This window comes from Eufriesea mexicana, unplaced genomic scaffold (assembly GCF_001483705.2).
Source record: "Eufriesea mexicana isolate 0111107269 unplaced genomic scaffold, ASM148370v2 scaffold1653, whole genome shotgun sequence".
In the NCBI taxonomy this organism is placed as follows: domain Eukaryota; kingdom Metazoa; phylum Arthropoda; class Insecta; order Hymenoptera; family Apidae; genus Eufriesea; species Eufriesea mexicana.
This window is the reverse complement of record NW_016909884.1, coordinates 2,027,350-2,051,169: the sequence shown is the minus strand read 5'-3', so window position 1 is coordinate 2,051,169 and position 23,820 is coordinate 2,027,350. Positions and strand designations below refer to the sequence as shown.

Here is a 23,820-nt window from a genome sequence, read left to right as displayed (position 1 = left end):
TCAAGACATTTTGTTTAAGATTGTGTCTTATGAAATAAGATTGGTAATATTTGGTGTGGACATAAGTTAACAATAGGTGATTTCAATGATGGTCCTACATTATGGAATGTAAGAGAAGCTTTACTAATAATCCAATCATCTATATAATTAAGAAATTTTGTTAAATCAACTTCTACAGATTCAGAAACATTGAAATAACGTAAATAAGAATTGTCATTCCAACACATGTCTAAAGCTGCTTGATGCAAAACCATTCCAATACCTTTACCAGCTCCTTCAGGAATAGGAAATACACGAAAACTGACAACACTTAAATCCGAAGGAAAGTCGTAACGCAGTGGTGAGAAATATGGATTTAAATTAAAAGATAAAGAACTATCTGGATGCAATGCAATTATAGGATATAATAGTTCTTCTGATGCTAAATGACCATATAATGATAGTAATCCTGATGGGTGGTTTGTTGGAGGCGTTGGAAATGTACAAAACGGTTTTCTCTTTTCAAGAATGAACATGAATATATGATTTGTTAATAAATTATCAGTTATACCTTGACCAAGCCCTCTGTTATCATCTTGAAGCAATCTTCTATCTTGCATTATCTATAAAAAAATATTTGATGTATTACAATATTATTGTGTTTTTATATAAATGTGCAAAATATTAAATACATACTTCAATTTGTCCAGATGCCATAGAGCTTACACCTAATGGTTGTGCTGTTACTACTGTTAATCTAATCCTCTTATCCTCTATGTATGTACTTGCTGCCATAGGATAATAGTTTCCTTGTGTAGGAAGTTTTGGAAATCTTTGACGCTTAATCATCTAAATAATAATTATCCTCTTAATATGTTTACCAATGATGATATAATATTTCATATATTTTTACTTACATTAAGGCCATTTAGATCTGTATAGAATTGGTCTCCTGAAGCTATATCTGTGCTAAGTCTCATAGCAAGTTCATAATTTTGTGTTTCTGATATGTTAATTTCATTATGAATATGTAAACCAAGTCCATCAGCACCAGGGGAATTGTACAATGTACAAGTGTGACGTACATGTGCAAATTCTACAAATACTTTAGATACAATGGGTCCAGTTATTAAGTGTATAATACATTTATCCATATATACTAAATCTGGTTCTGATTTATCAGGTAAAAACAAATAAGCACCACTTTTATCTTTGCCAGAATCTCTGGTACCATATTTAACAAATTCTAAGTGAACAGGAACTGTTGTATTACTGACTCTTAAAGCTTTCAGGAGACCGGATTTCCCAAAAGACGCAGATAATTCTGGTCGTTGCGTAATTGAAAATTCTTGTGCATTTGGTATTACTTGAATTTGATCAAAACCCCGTATTTTCGGAAAAATTATGTCTGTATTAAAAACAGTCACATTCGCAAGATGCACTTCCCTATACACAATAAACAATAAAAAGTTGTATTGCAAAAATAAATATTTGGCAATTTAAATAATAAAATAACATACTGTGGGAATGATGATTTAGGTAAAGCATGAATTATGTATGTTGTGATACCAAACCCAGGTACTGTAACTAAGAATGATAACTCATATCTAGCAACAGTTAATGCAGCAGGTCCAATCCAGATTGGAGAGACTTGACATTGGACTGCTTGACCCATTCGGTCAGTAACTCTAACAAATGGAGTAGATACAACCAGTGTTTGTACTTTTGTTCTTTGTCTTGGAACAGAATTATACAGAATAATTTTTTTTAAAGGATTTTCATCTCTAAATATTAGTACATATTTGTCTCCTACACTGGTATGTCGTAATCTAAAGCATAAAAAGTAATTTTTTGATATAATATTTGTTAATTTTCAAAGAAAAAGATACATAGATTTCTTCTCGAACCTAGATTCGTCAAGGGTTATATACACAGCATCTGTATCAATAGTAGATTCTTGTGGAGTTTTTAATAAATGAACTACTGATTGTTGTAATACATGTGCAGAATTATTTAAGGCCTCTATCATCTTCTTAGCATAATCTATAACAACTTCATCTCTAGCAGTTCCAGTTATACCATCGTGATGTTGAAACAAAGAATGCCACATTCTTGCCTTACTTATACGTTGTGCGAGAGTACCTTCTACTAAATTCTCATTACCTTTGGTCCAAGCTATAGTAGTTAATATTTCCGATGCTCTCAATAAACTTAATAATACACGATCTAATCGTTTGTGGAATGGCCTACAATGTATTTAATAAACATGTTGTGGGCAGTGTATTATGATTAATTTTAACTTGAATATACCTTGATGTATAATATCCACTCCAATAATGATCATCTCTATCAGAATATGTAAAAAAATCTCCAGATAAAGTAGGAAATTCGTTTAAATTGTGTTTTTCTCTGATCGCATCAAAGTAATCGCTTAAAGTTCCAAATTTAATTTGAACGTTCATTTGCTGATTCTGATTCATATAATCAAAAAGTTTTTGATAATTATTATATTGAGCATCCCATTCAGTGTATTGTGTATATCTAAAATCATCTCCTAATGGTGCTAATACCACATCCGTTTTAAAAAGTTGGGCTTTCTTACGATATTGATCCAATAAAAGAGCAGCTCTTTCTGCAATGTTTGATTTAGTTATGGCTCTTGGAGCTATTTTCCATGGACAACTCAATCCAAAATTTTGTAATCTATAAAAGTCAAATTGACAACATATTTTTGGATCTGGACCACATGTATGTGGAACGTCATAACTATAGAAAGGCATCACATGTGTAAAGATTTCTGTTGATCCATCATTATCCCATAATTGTCTCCAACGAAATTCTAATTGTTTTTGTTTAGCTAATTTTTTTTTAACTGAATAATGAACTCTTTGTATTAGTATATTTTCCAGTCCTGCTTTTTTCAATAAATATGGCATTGTTGGAGAAAGACCAAATGGATCAATGGCCCAGCCTGAATTTGGTGTATAATCTAAATTATATTTTAACCACTGATGTCCTTCTGTAAGTTGTGTGAGTTGGGATATCCAATGAGAAACAGATTCATCTGGCATGACCCATCCTCCTGATACAATTTCTAATTGACCATCATGAATTAAACGTTTAACTAAATTACGAGTTCTTTTAGGCTGATCTTCCCACCAAAGTTGGAAAAATGATATCTCTGCCCAAATAAATTTACGTTTTCTGTTTTCTGCCAATTTTATTACCATATTATTTAATATATTTTGTGTTTGAAATGCATAATATTTCTCAAAAGTACTAAGCCAACCAGGATCATTGTGAGAATGTGGAACAACAAAGACTTTTAACTTTCTATTTGGATGCCATTGTTTGTCATCATATGTAATATTCCATCCTTGCTTCCATACTCCACCATCCACATTATTAAATTCTAATTGTCTATACATATCTAACATTTGAATGTCTATTACAGGAATTTTCTGTATGTTAAAATTGCATTTAAGTACTTTTCCTAGATGTAAAGAACTAGATGATATAGACTGATTTATAGAATGGACTGTGGGTACCAAATTTTTTGCTTCAGCTACTTCTCTCAATGCATTCATAATTTGTTTTGCATAATTAGCATGATGTTTATTGAAATCTTTTTCCAATTTTGCCAATCTATTCTCAAAGTGTAGCCATTGATTCTGAAAATTAAAAACAATAGGTTATCTTTATTCATTATATGTATATTATATCATATAAATATATAACAGACTTACATCATTAACAGAAAGCTTGGATCCTTGACCAGGTGAGAAAAGTGTTAGATCCATTATTAAATATGTTAGGATACAACAGGCTAAAATTAAGCCTGTACTAAGAATTGCTAATGTTTTCCTAATCCTCATTTTTACTCATTTATTAATTCAAATATAATGTTATTCTAAACTGAACTAATTAATAACATTTAAAGATTAAATCTTTAAGATATTAAACAAAATATAGATATTTTTTTAATACAAAAATTTGATTTCAACTCTGTTTATATGTTCATTTTAAAGGCTACATATTAATTTTTATCAAAAAATTTAATTTTTTTCTTTAAAGGAAGACAAATAAATAATTATAATATTTTTTCATTCATATAACATAAAATTCATTTAAAATAACACATCAGTATTACATTAACTGTTCACTTGCGTTTATATATGCACTCACAACTGCCGCCATATGTTTGCACATAACAAAATATATATGTATTTCTGATACCTACAACAAAACATAATAGACAATAGATATATATTTAAATTTCTTACTTTTAACTTTCTGTATTAAAAATTTACTCAAACATACTTTTAATAATAATTTATTAGTACATGAGTGAGAAAAATACCTTTTGATAAGAAAATTTGTTACTATATTTATAATTTTTATATTATGATATAAAATTGTAAATATGTATAAAAAAGTAAAAAAATGATAAGTACAATCTATAAATATAATTATAAAACAATATAATTATTTAGTTATATATTTATAAATCAAATATGAAAACTTGTTATCAATAACTTTGATATCGATAATTTTAATGTTTACGTAACTATCGATATATTGAATATGAAATTTCTCTAGCTTTATAGTGATTTTCTTTCTTACTTTTTATACATTAAGTATGGCCTCCTAAAATGCAAAACATGACTCAATAAAATCGAAGTAGAATAAGCAAGTTGTTACTGATTTAATAATATACATGATTTTGCATTGTACTGTGTGTTCATTTGTAGACTACATCTACTTGTATTTTTTGTGCTTGTAATAAGATTCTTTAACCAACAATGAACGAGGATCTTACAGATTGTATTTGCAAAAATGTGGATATTCGATTTAATAAATTTATATATAATAAATTGTTACCTTATGAAGATGATTTAAAGATAGAATCACAGACTTTATTAGCCGAAATTAAGGCAAATTTAGGACGAGCTGTTATGTGTAATGAAGTATGGCCAGGCTGCTATGTTTGGGTTAATAAATTATGCCAGTGAGTATATATTTCTATATTATTTTATTATTTAACAAAACTGGTAATTATATTTCAATATAATATAAGCGACAAAATTTTACTAGAAAATTTGAATTCATGACTATTTTTTCTAGTTACATAAACATATATGGATTACACTTTAGCAAAGAAGATCACATCTTACTCATAAAATTATTATATGAACTGGTTACAGCTTCAGAAATACCTACAGCTTCTACATTTAAATGTCTGCTTGCATTACTTTTACTACTGAAGTAAGTTAATATAACTGTTTTATATACTATTATATGAAATCATTATTCATTATAAGAATAATATTTTATTATTATTTTATTATATATTATTTTATTATTTATAGAAAAAAGAAATTAATATCGCCAGATGAGTTAGAATTGCCATGGAGACCCCTTTATAAAATGATTCTTCGTATAATAAAAGCGAAAGAAAATTGTTCTGAAATGTACCGTTTTTGTTCTTTTTATGAGAATGCAACAGCGTCACTTATTATATATGCAAATGTTTATTTTCCTGTAAGTAAATATTTTTCTTAAATGAATTATAACAAGAATCAAAATTAATTTGTCATGATAGTTGAGTGCAACACAGGAAATATTAGATGAACTAAGACCAACTTTGTACTTCATTGATTCTTCAACAATGTTTAAAAGTATACAACTATTACGTTGGTTCTTACCAGTACACTTACCTCCTGAACATCATTCAATTGGATATCAATTATGGTTTGAAGAATTTATGGCATTATGGGAAGTTTGTCATAATGCACCAACATGGGAAAATAAAATGATGAAGTTAATGGCAGCATTAGCTAATTATAATATTGGATACATTAATTGGGAACCTTATATGTCATTGATGTTTACTAGATTTATGCGATGCTTAAAATTACCAGTATCATATAACAAAACACAAAGATATAAACACCATGAAATAGATGCAATTCCTATAACAACATGGATAGTAGCAGTTTTGGTAATATTTTATTTTAAATTAAAGAGTAGATTTAAATAAAGTATAATTTTATATTTTTAATGTTTCTAGGGAAATGGTTCAAGTGCTCAGACATATCTTGAAAAATTTTTGAAAACCATAGAAACATATTTTCATCCTGCTAATAGTGGTTGCTGGCTGGGAATATTAAAAGATATTCTTGTAAACCTATCATTTTATTTTATTACACGCTTGCACAAGTAAGAATTAATAATTTTTTAAATTAACTTTTGTGAGTATGTATATAAATTTATAATATATGTTTGACTTATATTATAGAGAACGGTATGCTGTACAAACTTGGGAAACTCCTGTTCCTGAAGAATACAGATTAACCGAGAATGATGTTGATGCATTTGTTAAAAGCATGATGCCAGTAACCATGGCAGCTATGTTTAATAAGTTAACTGTTCATAAGGCTTCTCAAGCATTACAATATCTTGCCACTATGAGGCCCAATTTGGTTATTCCATATGTTTTAGATAGAGTTTCGTTTACATTAGATTCTCTTACAACAGAATCATATAAATTAATTGCTACATTTAATTGTATGGAAGCTATAGCTAGACCAATGGCAGAAGGATCTAAAAATGTAAATGAAGGTGTGAATAGTACTTTACTTACTATATATTGACATAATTTATTGTTTTCTAGTTTTGTAAATTATAAATTTTTTGCAGGTTATACGTACGCAAAAGGACCGGAACATATATTACCATTACTTTCTTCGCTTCTATCTAGCATTGACCCAAATAATCCAGAAAAGTGCTTTCTTGCAATTCGTCTTATTTCAGTTTATGCCTGTTTCATACCTATTGTGGATACTTCTAAATCAATTATAGCATTAAGTACAGAAGACAGGATGGATTATGAAATAGCTTCTGGATTTGAAGAATTTGTTTTACAATTTTTGGACAAAATATTTTCATTCATAGATCATAGTTCTTTAGAATTGATTAGATTAGAAAATTCTACTGGTGGAGTGAAAAGTAAATTAGAAAAAGCTGCAGGAACTGTGTTGTATAATGTGTGTACGGTTCTGTTAATGCAGATTAATAATTCAGTATTTAAAAAGGCATTAAATAAATTATGCACATTTATAACGGAACGTATACTCGAAATTAAGGTTGCTGGACAATTGGCAGCTGATTTGTGTCGAGTATTTGCCCGAGTTAATGGCAAAGAAACTTTGCAAACGTTATTACCTGTACTTTCACAAACTATTCTAGATATTACTTGTGAAAATAATGATATTATTAAAGAAGAACACTTGGATGATCGTCTTTTACATGCAATGTTGCTTCTATCTGCAATTGTTTGTACAACAGGGAACAATTTATTACATTATATAGATATATTAGAAACAGTTCTTGACCATGTATTAATTTTAAAATCAAGAGAAGGAAGTAATTTAGCTTGTACATTATTAACAGCAATTCTTAATTCATTATCCAGTATGGTACCATACCATTTTACATCTACTGATGGAATAATACACTGGGGACAAATTGTGAATATTAATACATTAAACGTTAAATGGTACATACCTGGTAAGGAAGAAATGGCTACAATAAATCGACTATTCTTGAAATATCTAATTCCTGAAACAAATAAATTAGAAGAATATTGTAAAAACTGGACCATATTAACAAGGTTAATTATTAATCATTTTTATAAAGTTTAATACAATTTATTAAGGGTAAGTATGATAAAATTTGTCATAAATGTGATTTTAGGGAAGAGTTATTGACTAGCTTAAATATTGTAAACAGCGTTATTGAAGGTTGTGAATCTGTTTTACCTGTATGGGAAGAAAAACCAATAAATTTAGTAAAATCGTCATTACAGTGGCTACCTTTCAGACCAACACTTGGCATGGAACATAAAATATCAATGCCTAATGGTGATAATGTTAAATATTATATTAGAACACTTGCAAGTAAATTGCAAAGTGTAATACTAAAGAATACAGAAGGTGATACAAAAAGCTTATTTGCTTTAATAAAGGTATTTATTTAATTATGCTATTCAAAATAATAAGATAGTAAAGAATAATATAAACATAAAATTTATTATTCTAGATTTGGAGTTATCTTTTACTAGGAACAGTATGGGTTTCTAATACTGTTGCACAGTACAAAAATACAGAAAGTGTATACAAAATGATGAAAGATATGTTAGTAAGGAAAAAGGGAATAATAGGATACTTTGTACTACAGCGTGCAAAACTTCAACACGTAATACGTTCATATTCGCAGGTTTCTAATTTAACTGAAACTCATAAAGAAATAATATTAAAATTATTTACACTGGCTACTAGCAGATATGCTGATGTTCGAGGACAAGCTCAGTGCATTCTCTCTAGAGCTTTTCACTATCTACCATTTTCATGCAGATTTATTGTCCCAAAATTACTTGATGTTTTAAAAGAGGATCCAGAAATAGATCATGATGCATATGAAGTAAGACTATTAATAATAATAATAATAATAATAATAAAAATAATAATAATAATAAATAACTTTTAATTCAAAATTCTGTTAATGCTTTTTTCTTTTTTATGTAGGGAGCTCTTCATGTTTTACTTAAATGTCAAGAAACAATTACAAAACATGATTGGAATATATTGAAAGATTTATGGACTGCTATGGTACTTTCTAAACCATCTGAAAAATTATCTATAATCCGTTTGAAGGAAAATATTATGAGATTCATAAGTAAACAGTTTTCTACAATTGCTATTACATTTGAAATACCGAATAAATGTTCGGAAATTGCAACTGTTTTATGGGAAACTAATCCACAACCTACTTTACATCAACCTACGGAAAACGAAGTTACAGAAAGTTTAAAACTTGTTCGAGCGTTTAATGAATGTAATTTAGCATCATATAATGACTTGATAAATAATTTGTTAAATGCTCTTTTGGAAAGAAATTTACATTGGCGACATCGTTTAATGGCAATAGACTTTATTCGACATTTAGCTCATCCAGAACAAATATATTCGCCAAAAGTAGTTCGTTATTTTCTAGAAACATTAATACATGATTCAATAAGTGAAAGAAATATTGCTCTTCGCGTAGTTACATGCATGTTGCAACAACAAAAACGAAAACATCTAAAGGTAAAGGAAACTAACTACTTTAGGAAATGAACTTATTTTGGAATTGACTTCAATATAACTTAAATATTAATTTTTGAATTTCAAGATAACTATTGATCCACCAACATCATCAAATAAAAATAAATCAGAAGAACATCAGCCATTGAAATTCATACTAGGATACAGACCAGACAATACATGGCTTCAATATAACTACGAAACTCGTCCTTTGACTGCAGAACAATGGGATGAACCCAGATTTATTCATCAACCATATATAGGATATTATACATGGCCAAAAAAGATTGAAATATATGTACCATCATCTCAACAGCCATGCCTAGATCCAAATGTACGAAAACTAACAGACCATGAGAAAGAAATCGATCTTTTCTTTAATGATTTACAAAATATCAAGAAACTTATAAAGTTTTATAGTCTTGAAATAAAAAAGGACGACAAATTTAGTTATAAATATCGTTTTTTCAAAGGTCTTTTTCGTAATCATGGAATAGTATTCCTAAAAAATTTTTTGCCGCATTTACACGAGTTAGTACAGGATAAACAAGAAAGTAGCCAAAAATGTGCGGCTGAAATTATTGCGGGAATTATTAAGGGTTCAAAGCATTGGCCATTTAATATGATTTGTGAAATGTGGGATTCTTTGTTGCCAGTCATAAAACTTGCCTTAAATAATTTGACACCAGAAACTCTGGAGGATTGGGTTCATTGTTTTTCTATAGCTCAAGAACATAGAGATCCAAATAGGCAACATTGGTTACTGGAATGTCTAATGGAAGAAGTTTATGTTGGTGAATCAGGACCGTCTTTTATTGAATCTGGCCGTCTATTTATTTTGCAAACAACTCTTACTAAACAATCATGGCGCGTTTTAGAATTATTACAACGTTTGTTGAAACGGATAGAAGATAGATTATTAGCAGATCCATTTGAAAATGTGAGAGACTGTTTGAGTTCTACTTTAGTAACAGTATTTACAGGCTTAAAAACTTCACATATTTCAAACAATCAATCAGTACCACAAATTCAAGAATTCATAAATAAAATTATGCCGAAATTACCTCTTATAAATAAAGAAAAGGAAAGAGCAATTCGATTACTTAAAACAATTTGTAAATGGATTGTAAATATGTCTTGTACATGGTATGGTTTGCCACCAGAATTATACCAAATATTTCCAATTATATATCAAATGGAAACTTACGAAACGGATGAAGAATTGCAAAAATCGTGTACAGTTGCTTTAACAGTATATGCACAAACGTTTACTTTACCATGTAATATGTCAATAGTCTTGGAAGCAGTAAAAAAAATGTCAAAAAATGTTTCTTGGTGGACAAGATCTGCTTGTTTGGAATTTCTCCAGGCTTGGGTATTTTACAATATGTATACATTTTTAAGTAATCCAATGTGGGTTACTTGTGTTAAAGATATAGTTTTACATTTATTGGAAGATGAACGAGTTGAAGTAAGAAAAACTGCTGGTAATGTTCTTAGTGGATTAGTGCATTGTATGTTTATACCCGAACAAGAATGTTTATTGGTAAATATATTTGAAATATTTGATGATAATTGTAAATATTAATTACAAAATATTTTTATGGTTATTCACAATAATTTTGTAAATAAGATTCTTTAATTTTTTTTAGGATGAATTCAAAAAAAGGGCAAGAAATAAAATACATAAAAACTTAAAATTTGATACTTTACGTATTCGTCACGCAGCTATAATAGGAATGTGTGCATTTATCCAGGCTCATCCATATGATGTACCAAAATATGTACCTCCAATCTTTGAACATCTTCGTGCTCATATGAATGATCCACAACCCATACCAGTTAGTATCTAATAAATTAAAATTATATAAATGTATCTCATTGAATAATTAAATTTTTTTGAACTACAGATGACAATTAAAAAAACTTTAGATGATTTTAAGAGAACTCATAATGGATGGGGAGATGTAGAGGAATATGTACAACATTTTACAGAAGAACAGTTAATTGTATTGCAAGATTTAATAATGCCTCCATCTTATTATGCCTAACTATTACATAATGAAAAGTTTTTTAGTAATAATAATATAAAAATTGTGTATATGATATTTAATAAAAAATGATCGGTATTGCACTATGAAGATATATGAAATATAATATAAAAAGAATACAAAATAAGCTATTTATTTAATTGAAAGCAGTCTTTTATATTTGTATAAGTTTAATACAAATTATTATGGTTTCGTTAAAACAATATATTTAAATATTTTGTTATTAAGTTAAGCATTAAATAAATGGTAATTTATAAAATTTAATGAAATAAATTATATTGCAATTTCATTTGTTATGTATTGATACAATAATTTGTTATTATAATTATGTTACTATAATTTGAGAAAATTAGGTTTATTTTAATTATCATTAATTGATTAACAAATTAAATGTTTATAAGCAAATTCGTATATTTGAGATAGTTTTTACTTTCTTATATTAAAAAATTTAAAAAAATGAATGTTATATGAAATAATATGTTACTTAGAAAATATTTATGCTAAGTATGAAACTTTTTAATTAAAATATTAAATCTACTATTGCGACATAGGTTAAAGGATACAATCTCAATCATTTACAAATCTAGTAACTTTATTCTTTTCATTTAATCAGTTATACACGATACCAAGATAACAAATCAGTAAAAATGAACGTTATTATCTGACTTGCAAATCTTTTGAAATTGCAATTCGAAATTCTATATAGACATGACATAGCAATTTTGATAACAATGACTTTTAAGTTCTTAAAGTAGATATCGAATTTGCAGTATCTATCCAATAGTAGTTGTATCACCATGAATCGAATAGTGATATTTGGAGCTACAGGAAACACCGGATTATGTGCTTTAAATAGCGCTATAAATAAGGGTAAAGTGTTATTTACTTTTTACCTCATTTATATACGTCGGAAAAAATTTTAATTATCCTAAACTAAGTAGTGGTGAAATTTTATAAATAGTTAATGTTATCATGATCAATTGTATTTAGTTTTGTGTATAGCTCTTTTCTGGTATATTTATAATTTGTAAATAGCTAATAGATTTATATTCTGTGTAATTTACGAAAATGATTATATTATATTTGCACTTAAGAAAGTACAAATATTAAATACATGAAAAATTAAATTAGATCATATACAAAATTAATTTTACTTTCTTATCTAATAATTATATTTAAAAATATAGGATTAAATGTTAGAATATTTGTGAGAGATGAAAGTAAGGTTCCAACGAATTTAAAAGAAAAAGTCGAAATTATTGTTGGAGATATCACCAATGGAAAACAAGTTTCAAATGCGGTATCTAATAGGGATGCAGTGGTTGTTGTGCTTGGTACAAGGAATGACTTGAGTAAATATCACTTTTCATATAAACTATTAACTTTTTAATTCAGCTTAAGTTCAATTTTCACTTTAAATTTTTATTTAGGTCCAACTACAATATTGTCCAATGGTATGAAAAATATAATAGATGCTATGAAAGTGCACAATGTAGAATTAGTATCTGTTTGTTTATCAGGTAAACTTTTGTGTAACTTTCTTACTTGCAACAATTTTATGAAACATTATTATTTTGTTTGCAGCATTTCTGTTTTATAAACCTGAAAACGTGCCCACTATATTTAAAGATTTAAATGCAGATCACCAGCGTATGTTTGATCTTCTCAAAGAAAGTCAATTAAAATGGATTGCGGTATTACCACCTCATATTGCAGGTATTTATTATATTAAATATTGTTATTTATAATTTTCTAAAAAGTTATTGACACATATTTTATAATTAGAGAATCTTAATACTTATTTTGATTATTTGTAGATGTACAAAATTCAAAATATGTGATCAAACATGATGAATCTCCTGGTCGGGCAATTTCCAAATATGATTTAGGTGCTTTTCTTATTGAAAGCCTTCAACAAGCAGAACATTATCAAAAAGTTTGTGGTATTGCTAATATTTCATAATATAACAAAAACTTACATACAAATCAACATTTTAATTTTTTTTCAATAATACATTTTATGTGTACAAAATTTAAAATATTTTAAAGAATCTTTTCCATTTTTTTAGAAGAATAAAAAATAAATAAATTTATCAGAATAATTTCTAGTTTATACAAATGTATTGCACTGATACTAATGAATTGTACAGTTGTTAGATAATTTTTGTGATTTTGAACATTTGTTGGAATGATTATAATGTATGTTTTGAGATATATGAATGAGATGTATGCATGAGAAATTCCATAGTTAAAAGTAATTACAAAAATAATTTTCTAAATAAATAAATAAATATACATGTGGAATATAAAAGAATCTTGTAGAAGTAAAATTGACTGTCACTGTTTATGATCATAATTTTTTCACCATGTGTGTTCTATGTGTTGTAACACCTAAATCATAGAATTTTGGCATCTGAAAATTTGGCATTGGAGGTGGTGGTGGACCACAACATTGTGTACTTTTCTCTTTAAGTTTTGCTTTAGTAAATGCTGCATTAGAATATACAACATCATTGATTCCTGATGCTTTAAATGGATCACACTCTTTATATCCATTTTTAAAGTAAAAAACTTCTTGGCCTTTAGTGATTAAATATACATTTTTAATTCCTTTCTTTGCTACATATTCTTCAACACCTCGTAATAGTCTAGATCCAAGTCCTCGAGATCTACATTGATAGTCAATTAATACTGAAATATGAAATAAGAAATTGAATAAATAAAAAAAGAATAATTTTCTTCTTTTTTTATTTTCATTTTTTCTTTTTCTTAAAGTAACCGTACTCACCCGATTGTATAAAACAACTGTTACGTAATCTAGGTATCAAAGATATTTTACAATGACCAAGGACTCTGTCTTCTTTATCAATAAGTATAAAACATATGGGAAATTCGTCACATGATACATTTAGAAATTTTAACCTATTTTACACAGAAATTCATTTAATTTTTAAATAGATTATTTTATAATTAATTATTATAATATACCGTGCAGTTTCACTTCTTGGCCATTCAGAATTCAATAATGTACAACACTCTGGAATTAAATCTGGTCGTTTATGAAGTGGTACTATTTTATAATCCTTTTCAATAGTGGACATAATTTTTCTGTAATTATAAATTACAGTAATATAATTTAACAAAAAAGCTGTTATACAATTTAATTTAATTTTTCTTTTAACATTTCAAAAAGAAATCGATAAAAATTTCCTATTATTTATAGTAATAGTTATTGTAATATTGTAATATAGTAATTGAAATATTGAAATAAATTAAAAACGTACAAAAAAAAATATAATTATAACGAGAAGTTATAAAAATATATGTAGGTTTTGTGACATTACATAAAATAGCTATTTTTGTAATTATGATCATAGCTATACAATTCTAACTTCTTTGAGAAAAGAGCTAAAACTAATTCATTATTACTAGAAAAATATTGAAGATAAAATCTTTTCGCATCATAAGAAAAATAACGATACGACCAAAATTATTACAATATTTTTATACAAATTACGATGTAAAAATACTGGAAAAGAATTTATTAAATAGAAATAATGTATTATTAAGTGCATATTTCATATTCAAAACGTTATAACAAAACATGTTTAAATAAAGCGAATGTGTTCCTGGCATATATATAATTGAATTCTTAGATGGAAAAATGTACAACAACCTGTAATTGACAGGTATCGAAAAATAAGATGTAACATGTGGTGACACATGTGTGTAATAAATAGATTGCTGTAGATATGCTTACCGTATTTTTTTTAATTGAGTGATAAGAACTTAACTCGCAAGTTTAAAGGTCACTGTACATCGCTTATATGTATCTCGTGTGGAAATAGCTTTGAGATTAATATCATCTTGAGCCAAGAATGATACTTCTGTACAACATATCCCCACTATTATGTAAAATTTTTGGTGCACCCAGTGCTGTTACAAAATACAGCACTCCACTCGAAGGTATTCTCCTACCAATATACTGCTTTTATCTGATAATCGCATAAAATTTCTGATTTTAATAGAATTTTATACAATGTTTGTAAGAAATATTGTTCTATTACTTTTTAGTACATTATTTTAATTAATTGTTTTATTCCTTATAAAAAATTTCTTAATTTATTTTTTAGTAGATCGATTTAATCTATTAAAATAAAATATTTGCGTATGTGTGTGTGTGTGTATTATGAAACATTAATATATATTGATAAAGCTATTCATTTTTATCTATTTTTTAATAAATTAATTTAAAATAAATTTTTTGGAAATAATTTATTCCCTACTTTATTTTTATACATATTTATGTATAAAAATGTGAATAGTTATACATTTTAATAATTTGATATATGATATACAAATTTTCTTTTATATTTAAAGTATTTCACTAGGACATGTCCATGACCCATTCTCTTGCAAACGCGTGCATCTTTTTTAGTATTTGACCCATTTTTTTAATAGCCTCTGTTCTATATGTGAACAATGTCCTGCATTCTTTACTTTGACAGTGATGGTCAATAACGTTTTTGAATGATACAATTTTAGAGATGCACAAAGAAAAATAATACAGTTTTTTTATATTTATTATCTATGAAAATAAATAAAATGAATATTGATAAATCGCCATATATTTCTTATTTCTTCTTTGTTATTACCTCGAATTAAAAATCTAAGTATTTAAGTTATTTGAGAACCATCGATGATTGTAGTTGGTTTATTTGCATTTCATCTAAGTTTTGAATAATGTTTAGATTTAATATTTAAGTCCAATAAATGGTATTTATACAAATTGTTTAAAAATATGTTTTTAATTACATAACATTGTAATAATATTGTTAATAACATTGTTAATAATACTGTGTTTGAACTTCAATAAGAGTGCAATGCATAAATGGTATTAAATGCAATTATGTAAATGAAAGAAATATTTTAAATATTTAATAATCATATAATTTCTAAGACAAAGATGTTATCTGGACGACCTCCTGTAACAGGTAATAATATATAAGAATAAATTGAAGTTATTAAAACTTAAACTTGTTTATGTTCTTTCTAACCTTCTATTCATTATTTGACGCAATCGATAGAAAATCCTTTAGGATTGTCTTGGCATGACAGTGCATGGATTCCTGTGTTAAATCCAAATAATATTATGGATTATTTTTCTGAAAGAAGTAACCCATTTTATGATAGAACATGTAATAATGAAATTGTTAAAATGCAGCGTTTAAGTCCTGATCAATTACAGTAAGTGAAATGAATGAAAGTTCATTCAATGTATAAAAGTTCAGAAAGTTTATTCAATAGTATAAAATATTACTAATAATTAAATGTTTAATTTCAGAAATATGACAGGCCTTGAGTATATACTTTTACATGTACAAGCACCTATTTTGTATGTGATTAGAAAACAACATCGACATTCACCCACTTTAGCAGCACCACTTGCAGATTATTATATTATTGCTGGTGTTGTGTATCAAGCTCCTGATTTGGCATCAGTTGTGAGCTCTAGATTGGTGCTTATGATTTATTTAAAATTTTACAAATATTATCTAAGGACAATGTTAATTTAAAGAGTTATATTTTACAGTTATCAACGGTACATCACTTACAGTCTGCTTTTGAAGAAGCTAGTTCATGTTCAAGGTATCATCCTAGTAAAGGTTATTACTGGGATTTTAAAAATGGGAAAGCCATGGCAGCAAAGAAAGAGACACCTGTTCGAGAAGAACCGAGTTCTTTATTTCAGCGCCAAAGGGTAGATATGTTACTTGCAGAACTTACACGAAAATTCCCATTACCTGTTCCAAAACCAGTCCACCAAGCTATAGAACCTTGTAAGTGCTTATTTTGATACTTTTTTTAAAGTATTTTAAATATAAAAATAAATTTTATTTAATTTTTTAGCAATAGAAATTAAACAAGAAGTTAAAACAGAAAAGAAGGATATGAAACCACCACCAGAAAAGAAACCAAAAGTTAATTAATAAAAATTTGTGGTTTAATAATAATATAAGACTAATAAATTTCATGTATATAATGCATTTTATGATCATTTTCATTCTATGAAATAGATATTTAGTATAATTAATTATATTTCCTTGATTGTAGAATGAATGCAATTCATATGGTTCAATTGGTATGTATGTACATGTATTCTGACGAATTACTGAATTTATACAGAAATTCAAATTAAAAAATGCAAGACATTTGTCATTTTTGTCTATTCTTGCACCATTGATAATCTGGATTATTCATTTCTTTATTACATTTCTTTTAATGCATTTACCAAAAAAGATAGTATTTGAACAATTTATTTTTTCTTATGTAGATGGAGGATGACCTTAACGTTTTTATGCTCGAATTAAACGAAAATATCTTAAAGTAGCATCTTATCTGATCTATAAAATTACACTATGTTTTTATAATTATTGAATGAAACTGAACAATATTTTGCTACAAATTTTCATATTGATTTTTACAACCGATTTAATGTGATGCATTGTGTTAAATTTTTAATTAAAAAAGTGGTTATAAAAATATTTTAAGCCGTCAAAATTACATTAATTAAATATATTAGTATTTCAACTTTTTTTTTAGAATTTCATTTGTAATTTTCTATTATGCAGAAGCATGCAGATGGTATGTAAGGTAAAAAATGATATGTGATGGAAATACGTGTATTGAAAAGTATGTAGACGAAAAAATATATGAACAAACCATCTGTGATACTGATGAAGATGAATTTATACGAAATTTGAAACATGAGAAGTGTAAAATAATCCAATTAGTTCGTCGGCAAATAAATAAATTTTACGATATTCAAGTAACGTTAAATATCAATGAAAATTTTTAGTTCAGAATTTGTTTAAATTTCGAAGAGGAATAGTATGAATTTTTTCTCTCAGTACAAGATATCGCCAATGCGAAATGAATGGCAAAGAAGATATATGCAAGAATCGCAGGATATTTCACAAGATATGAATAAAAAAGCAAACATTATGCCGAGAACTTTACTTATGCAAAGTTCAATGTCAACTGGTCAAGCATGGTATCTAAGTATCTTAGGGAAAATTCGGAAAAGAATTTGTGTGATAATATTGATTGCTGGAATTATCGCGTTGGTGATATCAATTTACGGCATTTATTTTCGCGCATATCTTTGTAATAATGGAAAATCTTGCGTTACATCTCTTCAATATACTTACGTGCAGCATGCATTATTTTAAGTATGCACGATAGAGACAAGAGATTAAGATGACTTATTGGAAGAGATAATGGATATTGTCGTAATTATGGATGAAATTTTTGATAGAATAAGAAAACCATCTAAGACTTGACACAAAATATATTAAACTTGGAATAATACACCACGTGTAGCGTTTAGTTAGTATGCAACTAGTCTTGACAATTTCTAGATTGTTTTCAGTTCCATAGGTTTTTCAATGATGAGACATTTGACTTGTAAGCAGTGTAATATGTCGTAATGTTCGTACTATGCCGTTTCTTCGTGCAATGTACACCAACTCGACCGGGGAGGGGGAGGGGGACCAGTTGCAATTCGTTTAATGTTCATTCTCGGTATCAACATAATAATTATACAGTACGATCGTTTTTTTAGGCTTTGAAATATCTGTCCTCTTGATATGTTTCACTCGTTCGTTTTCTTTGATACTTTTTAGACACAACTTTCTGGACCTGGTATAGAATTGGCGATAATGATCTCCTTCATTAAATTACGATCAGCTTTAAAACTAATAGGTTCCCAAGATTTTGTGGAGAATGGATTTAGCTGTAAAAAGATTGGCAAAAGAACAAATTGTATTAATACTATTAATTATTATAAATATTATTATATAGTACTATTTGTATACTTACGCTGCATCTGTTACTTTGAAGTCCTTGTTTATGAATGTCATACGGTGCAAACAGCGTGTCTGGTCGTACAGGTAAAAATAATTGTGGTTCGCGTTTTATTTTTTCTTGATCTATAATAAAATCCATTAAGTTATTTTATACACGAATTATGTTATACACAAAGATAAGGACAAAAAAATTTTTACCTTGCGGCGATTGAATGATGTCTGGTTGATTGTTGAGAGCATAATCAGTGACTTGTTTTAATGTGTATTCGACAAAATAAGTATGATCTCCATGTGTAACATCGAGCATCGAATTATTCCTCGAATCCGGAGGAGTAATTATCGGTTGTTTCATATAAGGCTCAATATGAACTGGAGATGTGGTACCCCTGCGGCGATACATCATTAACATCACTGAAAGTACAGTGACACCGAATGCCATTAGGCAACCGATAAGAAGTAGAATAAGTGGAACCATGCTCACTCCACTATCTAAAATAAAAGATTACCAATGGCAATTAAATACTCAATATCTTTGCTATTCTTTAAAGTTGTTGGTAAATATAATTTTATAATCTTTTGAATTTTTATTTTTTACCTGTATGTTTCTCGGAATCCCTCAACATTATATCCTCTAACAAACTCACTTCACTTCTTCCTTTCGCGTTCACAGCATAAGTAACAAGGTAAAAATGTGTCGCTGGAAGAAGATCTGCCACGGCGATCCTAAATATCGGTACATCAGCGGACACGCTGGACGCATTCACCCTTAAATTACCAGTAAGAACTTCATATGCCTCTAATCGAAACTCTTGTCTTAGTCCACCGTCATATCCTGGTACACATTCCACTTCCAAGATCTCGGAACTTTGATTTAGAGATGCTTTTATTGTGCAATTGTTCAAAGGATTTGGTTTTACTAGAAATGTATATCAAATTGGTTTCTTTTCTACACAGAGTAGATGTCTGTTATTAGTTATTCAAACATAAAAATTACCTGCTGGAATAATTTGATAGATACATGGCACTTCCTGCTTTCCAATCTCGTTTCTACCCCAACATGTTAAAGCTCCATAATCTCTTTCAGATACTGGCGTGTAGATAAGTTCACTCATTGTTCCATTATTACCGTCAAATTTTGCTGGAGCAACTTCAAAATTCCCACCGCTATTGTTGAACTCCCAGACGAATTCTACTTCATTAGGGTCAGCATCTACTTCGCAACGGATTTTTACCGATTCTTCCAACGATGCTCCGATGATAGATACTTCTTTCGCTTTGCACATTGGTGCAACTAAAGGTCAGGATAGAAAAAAAAAAACAGATAAAAAAGAAAAAGATAACTATATCATTTAATATACAACTTATTCATGAATTATTTTTTATAGTATCTATATTAGAATTGAAACTTACATTGCACTCGTAAAGTTACTACTGAACTTGTTGTTTCACCTCGATCATTACTAGCAAGACATGTATAATTTCCTGCATTGTCTCGACCTATCTTTTGCAATACCAGACTCTGAGTGCTCATAATTATTCCAGCCGAGTAATTTTGCATTAACACCGCATCCTATGATTATTTGATAGTTATTCGATAATTATATTAATTACTATAATCAATACTATAATAAGTAAATTAGTAGTAAAATATTCACGTTATGTTTCCACGTAATTTTATGGTGTTCTGGATTGGCTCGAACTTTGCACTCGAAATAAACGTCATCACCCTCCTTTATTTTTTCTGCATTTAGAGTGCTACCCAAGTGTAATTGTACTTTAGGTGGAACTGTGGAATAGATATCCAATTATTGTTTGAATATTATTGTTACAAATTTGATAGTACTTACAAACTACGTTTAATTGAAAGAAGTCTTCTAGATATGCGTCTGGCAGTTTTGGATTTTCTCCTCGACACTTGAGGATCTTTCCGTGATCATCGGGGATCGGTGAAAATATGAGGGTGCTTAAAACCACCGAGGTATTACCACCATTGAGCACCTACATAATTGCAACTTCCATGAATGAAAATATTAAAACACTTTTTAAAAATTTGTAGCAAACATATACTTCGCCACTGCGATAAATGTTGTTTCCTTCCATCCAAGTAATTTCTGCTTGAGGATGTGATCCTGTTGTTTCACATATAATAGAGTAGTCCTTTTCCGTTTCTAGAACCGTTGGTTTTGACAAAATTTTCACCGACAGTGGCTTCACTGAAGCAATAAAGTACCGTGATATTGCGTAATATTATTAATTTTTATAATATTAATATTTAACACCTACGATAAACATCTAAGACAATAGTTTTTTCTAATGGAGGTATTAGATTTGTGCTCCAGGCTCGACATTTGTAAGTGGTGTTACGGTGTTCCCTTCTCAATTGAGGTACTGTTAATTTACTGACGACTACATTTTTTCCAATTTCCTCCAACTTACTGTCCACCTCTTTCTCATTCACAAGCCAACTGACCACTGGTGTCGGTTTGCCTATGTTTAAAGACATTTAAAACTCAACTTTACCAAATTTAATACTATTCTAATAGTTTTAAATAAATAAGCAACTAAGAATTACCTCCCCTTACTTCGCAGGATAGACCAAACTCTACACCTACTTGAAATGGTCCTGCGGTATTCTCCACTACAACTCCAGAGCTGTCGTAGATTAAAAGCTGATAAGGTGGAACTAAAAATAATTTAGAAATAATTCGAAAAACTTTAACAACTTCTTTCCATACATCAAACGTTTCATCAAATTTGTATACACGAACTCGTACCTATTACAGTGAGGTTCACTTGAAAATTTTTTGTGGGTGAATTTTTAAAATCTACTCTGCACCGGTAGATTCCTTCATCATCCAATTGTACTGCTTCCAAGGAAAGTGTAGCCGGTTTCGTTACGGTAACGAAGTATGCTCTCGGTCCAACCACGGTGTTGTCCGACCAATTCAGAGCTTTGTTAAATGCTCTTCCTCGCACGTCGAAACTGAAACAACCTATTATTTGAATTCTGTTTGGATTAATTCGTATTCTCTAAATTGCGAGTTAAACGGTACCTGTAGATTGGTTTCACGGCGTCATCGCGAAACCAAAGCACCATGTATACACGATCTTCGCGCGTGGACGGTTCAATGTCACAAGGCAATCTAGCGTTACGTCCAAGAACAGCGCTGACTTCAAAAGTTGCCACTAACGAAGAAAAAAATAAGAATTATGTTCACATATGGTTCTTTGAAAATATTTAAGAAATGCGTAAAATAAATCTGTCTTTAGCGAAAATGGTAAAGATTCTTATCTATGTAGTAAGTAGTATAAGTAAATATATTAGCTAGCTGGTCAGACATGTGGTTGATAAACGTATACAGAAGCTACTTAGGGCACGGCAATTTTGAGTATTCGAAATGAATACCAAGCATTCGCGTTCCAAATTGTTCCACATAGTTGGATATCTATTTAAGTAGAAGCGACCAATACTTAGTCAGACATTTATATCTGACCAATACAAATGTAAATAAATTACACAGATATACTTTCCCTCGCAAATTCTTTTTCCAATCGAAAAGTAAACACTGTAGAAGCTCCCATCTTTAACAAAATCTACAAATTCTATTTTAAAATATTTATTTTCCATAAAATTTCGCCGCATAATTTAACGTACCTAGATCATCGTCCTTATCCCAATTGCCGGTGGCGTTCACGTACACGACCACGGCTAGTATGTAGCCGCTGATGATGAGCTTGATCGCGATATCAGCGAGCGCACCTATCGCCATCCCAAGGGGGAACGGTCTAAGGGGTAAGTTCGGTACATTCAGATCAGCTCTTTGCATAATGTCGCCCCGTGCCGGCCTGTCCCGTGGTTCTCCTTTATTATCATTCCACCTCTTGAGGTAGACGGCCTCCTCCCACCTCCACCGTTTCGTGTGCGATGCCCTCGACGAACGTACGATGTTTCAACTCTCTCTCCCCCACTCTCTCTTTCTCTCCCTCGAGTAATGACAAAGGGACAGGGCGCAGGACACGCTCACCGATTAATTCTACCGCCGTAAGAATCTTTCGGCAGAATATTCTTTGATCGTTCTCTGCTTAAAGCGTGCATCGAGAACGAATCGTTTTGCGAACGAGAGAACTTTCGTGTTAACCAATAATGGACACTTTCACGTTCTTTCACACTATTCCCGTTGCATTTGTCTCCATCGATGAGTTACGTCGAATATAAGGCGTCCTTCGTGCCCGATTCATTTGCTTACATCGATTCAGGAGGTTGGAAAGCGCGGTTGAAATAAACCTCGATGGTTTCGGTTAGTAGGTCGTGTACAAACGTGTTCAAAATTATTGTCGTTTCACGAGCGTAGAAGCGCCGGCTCCTTATTAACCCGTTGATACGCTTCGACAATGGCGATAATGATTAGGACACTCTTATACTTCTCTTACACCTGACGTGCTCGTTGAACATAATCACCACTTTCATGGTGAACAGTATAATATATCTTATAAGCTCGTCGAATTTTCACGATGAAAACCTTTCACTGCACTGTGAAGGAATTAGCACATTCTTCCTTCTTCCACGTTCCCCTGTTTTACTTTCGTGGAACTCCGACAACATTCGTTTCTTGACTTCGTCGGCTATCGAGAGAAGGTCTAGGAAAGAGTTTGCAGAATCACCTTCCGTTTACGCGAACACCGTTCTTTTGCACTGTTTCGCGAACTGACTAGAAAGAACGTTCGTCCATTTCGGGAAATGCAAAAGCTTTCTCGACATTTGGAGGGTTGTTCTCTGGC

At 29.5% G+C, this 23,820-nt stretch overlaps 6 protein-coding genes across 7 annotated transcripts; 3 read left to right on the top strand and 3 right to left on the bottom strand.

Moving 5' to 3' along the window:
* Positions 1–4: 4 nt before the first annotated feature.
* On the bottom strand, positions 5–3,854 carry alpha-Man-IIa (alpha-mannosidase 2). Its single transcript, XM_017901954.1, has 7 exons — positions 3,726–3,854; positions 2,290–3,650; positions 1,887–2,225; positions 1,500–1,808; positions 897–1,425; positions 676–828; positions 5–602 (listed from the first exon to the last, which is right to left on the bottom strand). Exons 1-7 carry the CDS (start codon positions 3,852–3,854, stop codon positions 15–17), a joined length of 3,408 nt encoding a protein of 1,135 aa, XP_017757443.1. The 3' UTR covers positions 5–14.
* An 873-nt stretch (positions 3,855–4,727) lies between these two features.
* On the top strand, positions 4,728–11,173 carry LOC108548967 (proteasome activator complex subunit 4). The gene is made up of 13 exons (XM_017902129.1): positions 4,728–4,987; positions 5,104–5,244; positions 5,349–5,520; positions 5,582–5,980; positions 6,050–6,198; positions 6,278–6,600; positions 6,679–7,651; positions 7,735–8,005; positions 8,080–8,460; positions 8,565–9,125; positions 9,211–10,668; positions 10,775–10,963; positions 11,033–11,173. The coding sequence occupies exons 1-13, from the start codon at positions 4,782–4,784 to the stop codon at positions 11,171–11,173; spliced, it is 5,364 nt and encodes a 1,787-aa protein (XP_017757618.1). The 5' UTR covers positions 4,728–4,781.
* A 642-nt stretch (positions 11,174–11,815) lies between these two features.
* LOC108548895 (flavin reductase (NADPH)) lies at positions 11,816–13,151 on the top strand. The gene is made up of 5 exons (XM_017902027.1): positions 11,816–12,043; positions 12,361–12,525; positions 12,604–12,693; positions 12,758–12,889; positions 12,991–13,151. The coding sequence occupies exons 1-5, from the start codon at positions 11,971–11,973 to the stop codon at positions 13,134–13,136; spliced, it is 606 nt and encodes a 201-aa protein (XP_017757516.1). The 5' UTR covers positions 11,816–11,970; the 3' UTR covers positions 13,137–13,151.
* Positions 13,152–13,471: 320 nt separating this feature from the next.
* On the bottom strand, positions 13,472–15,039 carry Naa80 (N-alpha-acetyltransferase 80). Of its 2 annotated transcripts, none has more exons than XM_017901987.1 (4): positions 14,987–15,039; positions 14,162–14,281; positions 13,962–14,095; positions 13,472–13,864 (listed from the first exon to the last, which is right to left on the bottom strand). In XM_017901987.1, exons 1-4 carry the CDS (start codon positions 15,037–15,039, stop codon positions 13,524–13,526), a joined length of 648 nt encoding a protein of 215 aa, XP_017757476.1. In that variant the 3' UTR covers positions 13,472–13,523. The 2 variants fall into 2 exon arrangements, with proteins under 2 accessions (XP_017757476.1, XP_017757475.1); XM_017901986.1 differs by having other exon boundaries at positions 14,934–15,012.
* A 40-nt stretch (positions 15,040–15,079) lies between these two features.
* MED6 (mediator complex subunit 6) lies at positions 15,080–17,163 on the top strand. The gene is made up of 6 exons (XM_017901985.1): positions 15,080–15,139; positions 16,134–16,167; positions 16,261–16,420; positions 16,518–16,692; positions 16,767–17,013; positions 17,084–17,163. Exons 2-6 carry the CDS (start codon positions 16,140–16,142, stop codon positions 17,161–17,163), a joined length of 690 nt encoding a protein of 229 aa, XP_017757474.1. The 5' UTR covers positions 15,080–15,139; positions 16,134–16,139.
* A 1,398-nt stretch (positions 17,164–18,561) lies between these two features.
* On the bottom strand, positions 18,562–23,620 carry side-III (sidestep III). Its single transcript, XM_017901957.1, has 14 exons — positions 22,697–23,620; positions 22,095–22,227; positions 21,816–22,024; positions 21,614–21,724; positions 21,325–21,528; positions 21,109–21,254; positions 20,889–21,039; positions 20,697–20,827; positions 20,452–20,611; positions 20,036–20,332; positions 19,637–19,957; positions 19,240–19,530; positions 19,055–19,164; positions 18,562–18,968 (listed from the first exon to the last, which is right to left on the bottom strand). The coding sequence occupies exons 1-14, from the start codon at positions 22,866–22,868 to the stop codon at positions 18,855–18,857; spliced, it is 2,550 nt and encodes an 849-aa protein (XP_017757446.1). The 5' UTR covers positions 22,869–23,620; the 3' UTR covers positions 18,562–18,854.
* Between the last annotated feature and the right edge of the window lie 200 nt (positions 23,621–23,820).

Coding starts and splice junctions, on each gene's coding strand:
- alpha-Man-IIa (XM_017901954.1), bottom strand. CDS start 3,854: ATGAGGATTAGGAAAACATTAGCAATTCTTAGTACAGGCTTAATTTTA. Junction 1,809..1,886: donor ATAACCCTTGACGAATCTAG/GTTCGAGAAGAA, acceptor TTTATGCTTTAG/ATTACGACATACCAGTGTAG. Junction 603..675: donor TGGCATCTGGACAAATTGAA/GTATGTATTTAA, acceptor ATTTTTTTATAG/ATAATGCAAGATAGAAGATT.
- LOC108548967 (XM_017902129.1), top strand. CDS start 4,782: ATGAACGAGGATCTTACAGATTGTATTTGCAAAAATGTGGATATTCGA. Junction 5,245..5,348: donor GCATTACTTTTACTACTGAA/GTAAGTTAATAT, acceptor TATTATTTATAG/AAAAAAGAAATTAATATCGC. Junction 5,521..5,581: donor ATGCAAATGTTTATTTTCCT/GTAAGTAAATAT, acceptor TTGTCATGATAG/TTGAGTGCAACACAGGAAAT.
- LOC108548895 (XM_017902027.1), top strand. CDS start 11,971: ATGAATCGAATAGTGATATTTGGAGCTACAGGAAACACCGGATTATGT. Junction 12,694..12,757: donor AGTATCTGTTTGTTTATCAG/GTAAACTTTTGT, acceptor TTTTGTTTGCAG/CATTTCTGTTTTATAAACCT. Junction 12,890..12,990: donor ATTACCACCTCATATTGCAG/GTATTTATTATA, acceptor GATTATTTGTAG/ATGTACAAAATTCAAAATAT.
- Naa80 (XM_017901987.1), bottom strand. CDS start 15,039: ATGATATTAATCTCAAAGCTATTTCCACACGAGATACATATAAGCGAT. Junction 14,282..14,986: donor ATACATATAAGCGATGTACA/GTGACCTTTAAA, acceptor TTATAATTACAG/AAAAATTATGTCCACTATTG. Junction 14,096..14,161: donor CCAAGAAGTGAAACTGCACG/GTATATTATAAT, acceptor TGTGTAAAATAG/GTTAAAATTTCTAAATGTAT.
- MED6 (XM_017901985.1), top strand. CDS start 16,140: ATGTTATCTGGACGACCTCCTGTAACAG. Junction 16,168..16,260: donor TGGACGACCTCCTGTAACAG/GTAATAATATAT, acceptor CGCAATCGATAG/AAAATCCTTTAGGATTGTCT. Junction 16,421..16,517: donor TTAAGTCCTGATCAATTACA/GTAAGTGAAATG, acceptor GTTTAATTTCAG/AAATATGACAGGCCTTGAGT.
- side-III (XM_017901957.1), bottom strand. CDS start 22,868: ATGCAAAGAGCTGATCTGAATGTACCGAACTTACCCCTTAGACCGTTC. Junction 22,025..22,094: donor GCCGTGAAACCAATCTACAG/GTACCGTTTAAC, acceptor AGGTTGTTTCAG/TTTCGACGTGCGAGGAAGAG. Junction 21,725..21,815: donor AGTGAACCTCACTGTAATAG/GTACGAGTTCGT, acceptor AATTATTTTTAG/TTCCACCTTATCAGCTTTTA.